This window comes from Aulonocara sp. 'chitande type north' Nkhata Bay, linkage group LG3 (assembly GCF_057382095.1).
Source record: "Aulonocara sp. 'chitande type north' Nkhata Bay isolate Kocher_YH1m ecotype deep benthic linkage group LG3, A_spYH_male_GT1.1, whole genome shotgun sequence".
NCBI lineage: Eukaryota > Metazoa > Chordata > Actinopteri > Cichliformes > Cichlidae > Aulonocara > Aulonocara sp. 'chitande type north' Nkhata Bay.
The window spans coordinates 48,454,178-48,467,011 of record NC_141346.1 but is presented as its reverse complement, the minus strand read 5'-3'; the positions used below and the strand labels follow the sequence as shown (position 1 = coordinate 48,467,011).

Below are 12,834 nucleotides of genomic sequence, written 5' to 3'. Positions count from 1 at the left end.
GGATATTGCTCTCTGCAGGCAGTCGTTCTCCACTTGGTCTCCAGTTGAGTTGAAACAAATCAAAACTCCTCCTTGGTGGAGGACATCCAATGAATAAGTCATTCTTTGAAATATTAAATTCAAATTGAAAAATGCATCAATACTCATGGTATTTATTTAGTATTCAGCTTGATGATCAGATGTATTGATGTCTAAATTGCAGTTTCACATCTTTTACTTCCCTGCTGCGGCACTTAACTTGGCTTAAATGTTGCTTCTACATGTGCTCATTTGGGCTGATTTGGCTTTTTTTCAGTTTTGACACAGATACTGTGGGTTCTTGTCTGTCTTTCTAAGACGCCGTCCAGTTTATAGTGAACCTGCCTACAACCACAATTTCCATCATCGCCAACTTGTCCTTTTTTTTTTCTTTTCTTTTTTTTTTAAACTGTTAAATCCATCAAGTGCAAAAATACTTGCACCAAAATGTGCAGTCCTAATTATTCTAGCTGCATCACCTCTTGTGCCAACTCTCATAACGCTTTGTTAGCACTCCTCTTAGCAAATTCTGCAGCGATTAAATGGTTAACTTTGTTCTACCACAAGTCACTGGTAAAGAAATGGCGTACAGATGTGTTGAGACACCCCTCGTTACTTTATATTTTGCTTCCAAGAAGCGTTAGATTTTTTTATTTTTTTGTAAGTGAACAGTGCTCAAATTTTCCGAAGGCCTTTCAAAGTTTTTCTTTGAATTTTTAGTTTTCTGTTTATCCACGTAACACTGGAACCTTGTTCATGGGATGAACAGGTCTTGTGTTTATGCATACTACAATTTAATAAAGAGCCAATGTGAAATTCTGTCCTTGGATACACATGATTTGTTCCCATTTCTTTAGTCAAATCTGTAAAAATTGCTATAGCCAATAGTTTTTTAATGCATAAAATAGTATTTTTGCACCAACAGGGTGATTCCCAAAGAACCATTTGCCTAAAAAATGGCACATTTGAACAGACAAACCAGACAAATAGAAGACAAAGTAAGACGTGCCAGGCCTAAAACAAACTATCTACAGCAGATGAAGAGTATCTAAAAGTCACATCCTTGAGAAATGGACACGCCACAGACCTGACACAGGATCTGAGAGCTGCATCAGGCCCGTTAGTTTATCCTTCTGCTGTTCAGTGAAGCCTCAGAAATTGTCTCGGTGGAAGTGTGGCTGTGGAGAAGACTAAAAATTAGTGGCAACAGGTCTTATGGAGCGAGGAATCCAAATTTGAAAGATTTGGTTGAAATCATCATCGGCATGTATGGAGTAGGTCAGGAGGGAGGCACATCAGTGAGGGTCTACAGCCATCTTTAAGACATAGTGGGGGTCAGATGTTCCACCATGCAATATAGTCTAGAAAGGTTAAATGCAGAGAGGATTTTCCCCACAGCGATCAATAAAGTATACATATTACATTATTATTTAAATGCCATCAGTCATGGGTCGACCACCGCAGAGCCCGGACCTCAACATTAGTCTCTGGACAGAGAACAGAAGAAAAGGGAGCCACAGCCTACGAAGAGTTCTGAATGTCCTTTAAGAAGCCTGGAGAACTTTGACTAAAAGCTGCCTAAGAGCTCAGGCCATGTTGAATAAAGATGGTCATACTAAATACTGACTTTCAAGCTTTTCATTATGTTCTGTATTTATGTGTTTGCACATTAAATTGCTGCTCTGATTTTCCACTTCCCATGAAAAACAGAGATGAGGCTTGGCTTGACTTTTTTTTTAATTTTTTTTTTTTTTAAAAACATTACTATCACAAATTTATTTAGTTTTTTTTTTTTTTAATGTGGCAGCGAGTTGTTTCACAGGAGAGGGGTCATACTAGATGAAATGTCGAGTTGTGGTGCAAATGATTAATGAAAAAATGTTATTATGAATGTTGACAGCTCTGCACTTCATCTGTTAATATTAGCAGCAGATCACCAGTGTGGCAAAACATTGTTATAATTATAATTTCGACTCCTCTTTCTCCTCCAGCCCTCGAGGGGCTCCATATGCTGTAGTGTTGGACACTCCTCATTCTCCTCTTCACTTCGCCTTCCTCTCTGCTCTCTTGCCAAGTGGTTTGGAACAGTTCAGCCTTTCTCACTCATCTCATGCTCGTTTTCTTCACTCTCATCTCGTTATTTTCCTCTTCTTGTATATCTGGCCTCCATTATTTTCAGTGTATGTTACGTTATGCTGAGGTTTTAGGCACCTGGTAGATGTGATGCTTCAATGTCTGTTGTTTAAATGACAGCCCTGTCAGAAGGAGCAGAATGTTTTAGCTTTTGGTCTTTTAAAGTTAACTTTTATATTTTAAATGAGGGAGTGATGAGAGACATGTGACTAAGCTTGAAAGGCTTCATTTGAATCTAACACACTGTTACATTTCAGTGCACTGAGACACCAGGATACTTTTTCTGCCTGGCTCCTTAATATGCTTTTTTTCAGGGTCTGAATAGATGTGCCTGCACTGGTCATTGATCCCAGCTCAAACAGTGATTGCAGGGACATATACCAGTATTGTCTGTTTCCAAAGTAGTGAAAATACAACCAGTTAATAGCAGTTTCAATAGCAGAAATAACACAAATGTTAGTGCTTCCTGTAAAATATATCGAAGAGGAATAGCTGGGGGGGGAAATGCATTCAGTAGCATTACTAGACCTTGCAGGGTAATACAATAATATCCCTAATGAGAACACTAAATCTTGTATTGGCAAATTATCCAAGTGTATTATCTTGCCAACTGCAGAAAAATCCAATGTAATGAAATCCACAAAAATACTGTGCATATATTGTTTTGCACATTTGTTTATTGTTAATGAACAAATCAGAAATTGCAGAAATTGAGAATTTGTCCTGAGTGTACAGAAAATGTATTATATATTGATAACAGACTATCAATAATGACCTTTTTTCTATATTAAATGTCTCTCTTGTGCAATGACAGACATTTTCCTTCAAAAATATTAACCTGTGCCGTGTTCTTCCTGCCAGGTCTTCCGAAGCGGCGAGGGCATGGGCATCCGTCTGGACAGCGCCTCAGCCTTCCAGGGTGCCGTCATTTCTCCACACTATGACTCATTACTAGTGAAAGTCATCGCCAGCGGAAAGGACCTGAACACAGCAGCTTCCAAGATGAGCCGAGCTCTGGCTGAGTTCAGAGTGAGAGGGGTTAAGGTAGGACATTCGGCCAAGTGCGCTCCAAAGGGTTCCAACTTTGTGCATGTTTTTCCTGGTTTAATTTGCTTTTCTAGCTGTTGTTTGGCTAGTTGAGCTGATGAGGAAACTCGGGAACTAATGAACATTTTGGCATGGGGATTGATTCTTTCACAGCTCGGATATAAATTGAATTCTACTCTGTGTATTGGTGGCTGGCATGGTAAGAGCCCGTCTAAAACTACTCAGGGTAGTTTAGATTAATGGTGTGATGCATTTAAAGCTGAAAGAGAGCGAGTGTGTACTCAGTTGCTGCAGAGTGCCACAGCTAAGAAGTGGTGCGCTTAGTCTTGGACACTTAGCCTGTGTGACCTTTCTGGCTGATTACATGGTTTATGTTGCTCTTTATTTCTTGGCTTTCCGACTGAAAACACACTCTGCCTGTGTCAGAAGGTGCCAGTTGTTGTTGGCTTATAGCAGTTTTGTCACAACAACTTGCACTTGTTAAGGTAGTGCTATCCACCTTTCATAACACTGCAGCCCATACACAGAAACACAAGTGCATTACTGCTGCTGGTGAGGGAGAAACACAAGCCTGGGAGTTTATTTCCCACTTGCAGAACAAAGAGAAAGATGTAAACGATGTGGGGCGATCGTGGCTCAAAAGTTGGCAGTTTGTCTCGTAATCGGAAGGTTGCTGGTTCGAGCCCCGGCTTGGACGGTCTCGGTCGTTGTGTCCTTGGGCAAGACACTTCACCTGTTGCCTACTGGTGGTGGCCAGAGGGCCCGGTGGCGCCAGTCTCCGGCAGCCTCGTCTCTGTCAGTGCGCCCCAGGGTGGCTGTGGCTACAATGTAGCTTGCCATCACGTGTGTGTGTGTGTGTGTGTGTGTGTGTGTGTGTGTGTGTGTGTGTGTGGATGACAGGATGTGTAAAGCGCTTTGGGGTCCTTAGGGACTAGTAAAGCGCTATACGGGCTCTTATAGCGCTGTGTGTTTGCATGTGCGCCTCACACGTTTTTATTAAACCGCGGTGAAACAGATGAAATGTATTTTTAATCCAATTATGACAACTTGCATTTTATTCATTAATAAGAAAACAATTTAAACCCCCTCAATCCATGTGACTGTGATCAGTAACTGCTGAGACGACCATCAAAACATTCCTGTTAAACTTTGTACAATGTTACATTGATAAATGGAAACCTCTATATTTTTTTTATTTATGTGCCAGCATAATAACATTTAGCATTTTATAAACACTAAAAATGGCTAACATGTTATAAAACCAATTAATAGTTGAATTAGACAAGCACAAGATTTTTATTTTTTTTTTGTAATTTGGATTTCCTGTTGCTGTCATCATTCACACATTTCACAGCACATTTAAATGTGCAATTTTCTCTCCTCAATTAAAAATTAACACGATGAGTCTAATCCAACATATACATGCAGCTCAAAACATGTGCCTTTTTCTCCACTGAGAGGTAAATGGTGTTTTTAATCTTTAATCTGGCAACAATGTATAACAGTGTATCAGAGAGCCAAGTCTCTGATGTTTTTGTTGTAAGATTAGGTCGGGCAATAGATGCAAATATTCACTGAAGTGAAAAACTTGATTTGAAATCTTTAGGGTTTTGGTAAGTAGACAAAGTCAGCTTCGTGAATAATTCAGTATCAAAATATCTGATCTTAAGCTGTGGGTAAGAGAAAAGATGCTTTCCAGTTTATTTAAGTTAACATAAACAGAAAATGTCATTAATGATTTCAAAGCAAAAAAGGTTGCAAAGTTTCATTACATCCATAAATCCTCTCTGTGGTCTTTTTCCACCGTACAATGAACATGGCTAAATGCAACAAAAGGTTGAAAATAGGTGAGTTATTTTAGGATAACAAAGTCTACAAGTTTACATTTTATGAAATTTAAATTGGTTCAAGCAAAAAACAAAAACAAAAATGAAAAATCAATTGTAGTTTGTAATTAACCTGGTTGGAAGACAAAGTGCAGCCTTGCTTTTGTGTAACAGTTAGAAAAGTTGCATCAGCTGTGGAAGATGTAGATGAAGCTGTTGGAGCAGCTGGGTAATGGAAAGATTGCAGAAGTTGTTTGGATATACAGAGATGGGCTGGAGATAAATTTATTTTTGTCATCTTATCCTTGAGTAGTCTCTTTTTCCAAGGTTTCGGAGAGGGTTTCAGACATGCATGTGGCCAATCGGTGGATTTGCTCATGCTGAGGTCTTCAGTATTTCATATTTTGAATCATACTTGAAAAAAATCACTTTTTTCGTGTGTGTGTAAAAGGGTTTAATGGAGGGAAATGTGCAATGCTTAGGAATAGTGTATCTGAGCATGTATATCACACATACTTTGAGGTTTGTCCATTTTGGGTTGTTATACTGAGTATAAGACTGAAGTGCTGATACCTGTGTGTGTTGCAAAAAAGGTGATCTGAATGTACAGGTTGGACCTAGAGCAGGGCGATATGACCACAACTATTTATCACGATATACATTTGAAAATTTGTGATAAAGATATAACTGACGATATAATTGACACTAGAAAAAACACTTTACAACTCCACAACTTTATTAGTGCAAAATAAACAAAAACAATGTGTTTTCACTTAAACAAGCAGCTGTTTTTTTATGTGCATTAAAGTCGCTGACAGTTTAACCAAAAGGCATTTTCAGTGGAAATCGGCCGACATATCCTCAGCATAACCATGTATAATATCCACAAAACTTAAAGAGGTTATACACACGCACAACACGGTAATATTATGTTGAAGCACAGTACGTATCATTCCGCGAGGCTCCTGCCTATGGTAGCCTTAATGCTCTGACAATCCATCAAGCGGTGCGGCTTCGTAGGTTAGCAAAGTCGTACTAAAACATTTGATAGATTTTCGAGCGCCGTGTACGACATAAAATCGTTTCGAGGTCAGTAAACACAACCAGAATTCATACATAAGGCACACGGGATTATAAGGGGCACTGTCGATTTTCAGAAAAATCAAAGGATTGATTTTAAGTGTGCCATATTTTCCAAACAACACTTTAATAACGACGGCCCGCTAGCATGTGCTACCAAAAATAGAGCTTTGTTGTGTATCTGACGGACAAAAGCTAAACCAGTTCCACACCACTGAAGTTGCACCATTTTTACAAACTAATTCTGGTTCATTCGTTTTATTCAACGATCCGCTTTCGCCCTTTTCATTCTCCGTCGCCGCCATACTTTTTCCGCCACGTGCGTATGAACACAAAGGCACCGCGCCTACGTGCTTTACCCATATTCTATTGCGATATTTTGTTTTCTTATCCAACATTATATCGGTATTACCGTGAACGGTATGATATGGCCCACCCTAGTTGGACCCCTGGCACAGTGGTGCAGCCAAGTGTGTAAAGTCTTAGGATTGAAACGCTGAATCTGCTGTTAATGCTGGACTGTTTTTGTTATTCCATCTTTCAAGTGGTCCAGTGAAGCCAGAGCTGTGTGGAAATGCCGTTTCTTATGCAGGAATGCCACACATTGATAATAACGCTTATTTATTTATTTAATTTAAGTAATTGTTTGAAAACGGTGCCCAAAACATGCACATAAAAATAAATTATTATGAACAAAAGCTTGGAGTAAATGAAAGCAACACTGAAGCTTGAAGCTTTAGCTTGTTATACTGAGTGTTTAACCTACTTTCAATGGCGATACTTTTTTATAACTAACTTTGATGTAAAACAGAAACAAGGTTATCAGTGTGCAAAGGCTTTTTCTTATGTTGTTAAGAACTGATGAGGATGGTGTGCGCCACACGTCAGCTACCCAGTGTGACCTTGCTCAGTGCCTTTTACATCTGAGGAGGAATAGCCTTCTTTCTGTTCTGTATCAGCATACTCCTGTAAAAGCTCTGAGCCTCATGGACACCGGCAGAGAATGGGACATTGAACATCACGTAACAAGGCCTGAAATTAAAATGTTCGTGTAAAGAATGCTGGTGGCGGGCAGGAAACCATGACAACAGTTTTCGTAGAGGTTTTTTGAGGAGAACTGGCAGCTTACTTTTGCTACCGTTCAGTTTTAGGTTTGCTTGCATGGGTGTTTATGTCCCAGGGTTGAAGAATTCAAGGACTCGTTCCTTTAATTATTTCACAAACAAAAACATTCTTCACCAAAGTGTGAACAAAGACTTGCTTTTTCTTCCATACATTGCTTTTACCTGCGTTTAAGACACTGGTTGTCATTTCTCTGATCTGTGTTTTAGCTGCTGCAGGCTCAAATTGTTCTGCTGTGCCCTTTGCTGATTTCTAAATCACCTTCTGCAATGACCTCTGTTCTATTTATCCTTCATCCTCTTTTCTAGTTTCATACTGGTGAGTGAAATCACCTTGAATTTTTTTTTCTCTTAACATGAAACACACTCACACATGCACAGCCCACATGCTGCAGCAGCACCCACCTGATACCACAAGTACTAATCTGTCTTCATATAGACTTTTACAGTAAAAAACAGCAGCGCTTCAATTCCTGTGAATCTGGGTACTCCACTGTTGTGGTTACAGTAGGTCTCAGCGTAACCGCAGCTATGGCAGTCATAGTAGAGTCTCAGCATGTTAAGAGCACTTTTACCTTGGAAATAAAAGTTAAAACTAGAGAGTGCACTCAACAACAAAGTTTGAGCTGCTCAGTTGAAGCGGCTGCCTGCTGTGCTGCGTTGTGTAGAATTGTGTTTGACATTTCAGATGTGTTTACCTTCTGTTTCTCTACACAGTATGCGTCCACATGTGCGCATGTCTATCAGCATCTCTGTGTATGTGCAATGATTGCGAGCACACAGCTCCCCAAAGAAGAATACGTGTGTTAGGCAGGGAAATGTCACGCATTCAGCGTCAAAAAGGCAAGAGACGGGAAGAAAGATGGATGAAAGCAACAGGACATGAGGCAGGAGGTTGAGGGTGGATGGATAGGAGGAAACATTAAAAGGCCAATCAAGATGGAAAGAGTGCAACATACATTTGGTAAGCTGGGGTCTGTGGACACCCGTGTACTCTGCTAGTCAGTGTCGAGAAGATTTATGGAAAAGTTAAAACCTGTTGCTTTAACCTAACTGTTTGACAACACATTTATTTAAAATTAATTAGGTTTGCGGATTAGTCTATTTATTTTTTAAAGAAAACTTTGAAGGATGCTAACTACAAAAATCTCATCAGTAAAATTAATTCTACCCGTGCTGAAACAGTGCACAGGATTGCAGGAAAGCGGCACATCTTACTGTAATGCACCAAATCTGTCAGTAAACCTCAGCCTTTGAGCAGCAGGAGAGCTTGGGTCTAAAGATGTAAAATGACCCATTTTTAGCATTTATACACTTAAATCACTTGCACTTAATCAATGCATATGAAGTTGGATAGAAATTGGATGTTAGCATTGTGAAATTATCTCCACTATAGTTGAAAATTATAACGTTTGGATATTAGTCATACCAATTTCTCACTCTGAACCAGTGCTTCCCAGCCTTTTGTAACCACAGCACATATTGCACATTAGAGAAATCACCCAGCACACTACCAAACAAAAATGTCACCAAAACAATGTTGATCATTTTTCCCTGCGCACCAGGTATAGCAGAATTGGCTCTGTTCGTCCCCAGTATACCTTTGTTGCTTTTTTCTGACCACTACTCAAGCTAGGGCCTTCATCTGGATCGTAATTTTCTCCAGGACTCGGGTCAGGATGGCTACTTTATCTATTGCTATTATGTGCTGCATTGTCTAACTCACAGCATGATTATTATGTAATTTCTTCTTCGTCTTCTTCTGTTTTACTGGCAGTTGGCAACCTATTTAATTAGAGCAGGTAGTAGTACTGCCCTCTAGTGGAAGAGAACGTAATTGTTCAGCCAGTACTCACGCCAGTCGCTTAAAGCAGCGGTCCCCAACCTTTTTTGCGCCACGGACCGGTTTATGCCCGACAATATTTTCATGGACCGGCCTTTAAGGTGTCGCGGATAAATACAACAAAATAAAACCAGTACCGGTACCGAAAAAAAGGTTTATTCATAACACACGTGAAAAGACCCAGGAAAACAGAGTAAACGATAAAGACGATGACAAAATAACGCTGAAAACCGATAAAAACCCTAAAACCATACATTTCACACCTGAGCCTCAACTCTCGCGGCCCGGTACCAAATGACTCACGGACCGGTACCGGTCCGAGGCCCGGGGGTTGGGGACCACTGGCTTAAAGTACTAATCAGGTGGAACCAGATAATCTTGCACGGCACACCTGATCGTTTCTCACGGCACACCTATGTGCCGCAACACAGTGGTTGGGAAACACTGCTCCAAAATGTAATGGCAAATTTTATTCTATGTATTGATCACATATTTCAACAGTATCACTTTATTAATAGTAAAATCAATTTGTCACTAGTTCTATGCATGTAGGATTTTATCACACCTTCACAGTGGGGCCATTGTATGTGGGTTAGAGACATTCAGGCGCCGTGGGTAAGGGAGGTGATGGTTGGTCGTAATTCTCCTTTGGGGGAGGATGAGCTGATCTGGGAGGTATAGAGCTACGTGATGTGCTTTGCAATTTTCTTTGAGTTTGGTCAGGTTGCATAAAAGAGATCAGGGCGGCGGCCATCGTCAGAGACCACTTTGGCGTTTCTCCATGTTGCAACTTATTATTAAACCCACCTTAAAAGATGTTCACTGGCATTTGCAGTTTCCACAGCAGAACTTAATGATGACATCAGTGATTTCAGGAGCAAATACACTTTTTTTTTAATGGTTTCTGCGCATGTTCTTGCTAATTCCTGTGTTTTCTGTGACAAAAATTATTACCTAAAGGAGGAGAAAAATAATAGTTAGGGTCAAGTCTGATCTCCAACAATCCAATCAGTCAAGTTTTGTAACTGTGGTGATTTCAATATTGTAAAATTTTCCACTTCTGTTCTTTGGAGGTGACTTTTTTTTTTTTGCCTTTCACAGGTGGTTTTATATCAGTTGCTGTTTAACCATGCTCTGTAAGGGTGAGATGACCTCAGTTTCTTGCATCGTTTGTGAGAGACGGATGGAAACTGTTGGGGCAGAACAGTGGGGTTTCTATTCAGAGAGGCTCTTTGAAGAATTTAGTAATGTTTCGCTTCATTATAGTCTGAGAGATCACAGGCTTCATCTCAAGATTGCCTCTGACTTTTCCTTCTGTTCCTTATTTGAATGAAATCTTTAGTTTTGACTTTGTTTTGCGTAGATTAGATGGAGTTACTGCAGAATTTTTCACATAAAAACGTGATATACAATATAAAAAACCTTTAACTGGAGTGTTCAAGTGAATTATGGCTACTGTGAATGTCAATGCTCACACTATGCAGTTATCAGTGGAGCAGTTGGCGTGGAGAAATGATAGAAATGAACCAAAACTGTCGTCGTACCTTTCATGTTGACACTGTTTTTCCCCTTTTTTGTGGAGGTTGCTGATAGTGTTGTAGTGACACAGGTTAATTTTAGATATCAGAACACCAGTAATCCATCCTGAAACTGTTTTGTTTCCACGCTGGTTTCATTTTCGCCAGTCTGATCTGTGTGTCGGGGTTTACACAGCATTTCCCAGGGCTTATTCTTTCATATCTTCCTGTTTTATCATACACTTCTTTCTCTGCTTGTAAACAGTCCTTTCACACTTTATTTTATTCTCTTCTGTGATGCTCTCCCCCCTTCTACAACCGTTTGACCTCAGCCTGCTTTCAAGAGCAAACTTATCTTCTTTAGTTTCAGAGTGCTGAGCCTCATAACGGTTCACCGAGTCGGTCACATGAGTTGTTCTTTTTTCCCCCCACATGAGCTTTTGTTTTCTCATATCTCCATTTATTTCTTATACCTTTAGTCTGTCCTCCAAAACCCAAACATTAACCCTTTTTTGTTAGTTATACCGATGAATTGTGACAGATAAAACCCAAATATAGAACTGCAACCTTTGAGCTCATATAAATCAGTAGTCTGGGCTTTTTATTAGGGGTGCAACGATACACAAAATTCACGGTTCGGTTCGGTTCGATACTTTGGTGTCACGGTTCGATATTTTTTCGATACAAAAAAAAATGTTCATGCCTTTTTAATTTGTCATTTATTAAAATTATAAATATATATTTTAACACAAAAGTACAGTTTTTAAATTTAACCCTAACCCTTGTGCGTGTTGTTTTTTAGCTCGTCATATTGCAGCCACAGAAATTCTTTTGTCCATGAAACCATAAAGCTGCACTTTCTTTTTGCCTTATAGTCTGATTTGTCATAACTTCTCCGTTTTGTGGTAAGCTTTTCTTTGGCTGTCACTTCTTCACCCTGACCTGTCTTATTTGGCTCAGCAGAACTAAAATATATATCTGTCTGTGAAGGTTCTCAGTCATCCAGGTCATCGTAGTGAAATATATATCCTGCCGCACTCACATAAGCTCAGCGATTCTCTGCGCGATCAACCTCTCACATGTTTAAGCTGCGGGAGATTTCACTTGTCATGTTTGCATAGTAAGCTAACAATTAATAAGACGATGTCAGAGGAATTGGTGCACAAATTATCATCACTCACAGATCAGTGCTGTCGCTCTCTATACACAGTTCGCGCGATTGCAAAGTGAAAGCAAAAAAACAAGCGCAAATTCAAACACGATTTCAATATGTCACATATTGACAGTGGCTCACCCAATGACATAATTACCCAGCTACATTTCTGAAAGAATGCAAAAGCATTGACATATATTTTTCCTTCCTACAATAGCCCGACAGGCAGGGCAGAGATAGCCCCGGGACGTCGGGCTAGCGATATTGCGAGCCCTGTATCTGATTGAGGAATCACTCATCTTTGGAAAAGAGAGTTTATTACAGAGAAATGTCTCTTTCCAAAATAAAAGCTATACTATCCGCTTCTTCTGGGCTATATTCTCAGCAGCATATTAAACATATCAGGTCTCCATAAGGAGAATCCTGTGCTAACAGCTGTCTAAATGACTCGGCTAAAGTTTGTAGCATGCATGCTTGTTGTTTTTGTCTTTGCACTAGGATGTCGGTGTAAATGTGCAGTCATATTCGTTGTGTTCCCACTAGTGCTTTCAGGTTAATCTCGTTGAAATAACCTTAACGCCACAACACGGCAAATCTCCGTTAACGAGCTACCCTATACAGAGGGGCTAGACGGCCAACACGTTAACGAGCTAACTGCGCTAACACACTAGCTCCCACCCATGTAATTGAGCATTGCATGGCACATCCAACATACTGTTTTACTTTAGTCCATGACTCGCTTACCTTCAGGGTCATACGTCACATGAAAACCAAAATAATTCCAAACGCCAGATCTGAATGAGGGTGGGGAGGTCCACTTCTGTCTCGCTAGCTTACCCTGCGCTCTTCCTTCTGACCATGCTGTCTGTGTTGAGTGCTCAGTGAATCTGCGTTCGACTACTCCGCCTAGGCTGCACTCTCGAGCCTAGAAGGAAAGTTGATAAAATAAATTACAAATTTTGTATTGTTCTTTTTTTTTCTCCCCTTTGGTTTTCTTTCTTTCTCTCCCCCTCTTTCTTTCATTCTTTCCCCCTGTCCTATCCCACAGTCATGTCTGTCCCGTTTGCAACTGAAAATAAAATAAGTTCATAATTAT

General features: G+C 40.0%; 1 protein-coding gene across 2 annotated transcripts in view; it reads left to right on the top strand.

The window, feature by feature from the left end:
- The window catches only part of pcxb (pyruvate carboxylase b), a 319,257-nt gene that overhangs the window by 148,649 nt on the left and 157,774 nt on the right, over nucleotides 1-12,834 (top strand). For both annotated transcript variants that reach the window (XM_086284188.1, XM_086284198.1), the window contains exon 12: nucleotides 3,013-3,195. In XM_086284188.1, coding sequence (XP_086140314.1) covers nucleotides 3,013-3,195 — 183 coding nt within the window. The remainder of the gene's footprint in view (nucleotides 1-3,012; nucleotides 3,196-12,834) is intronic.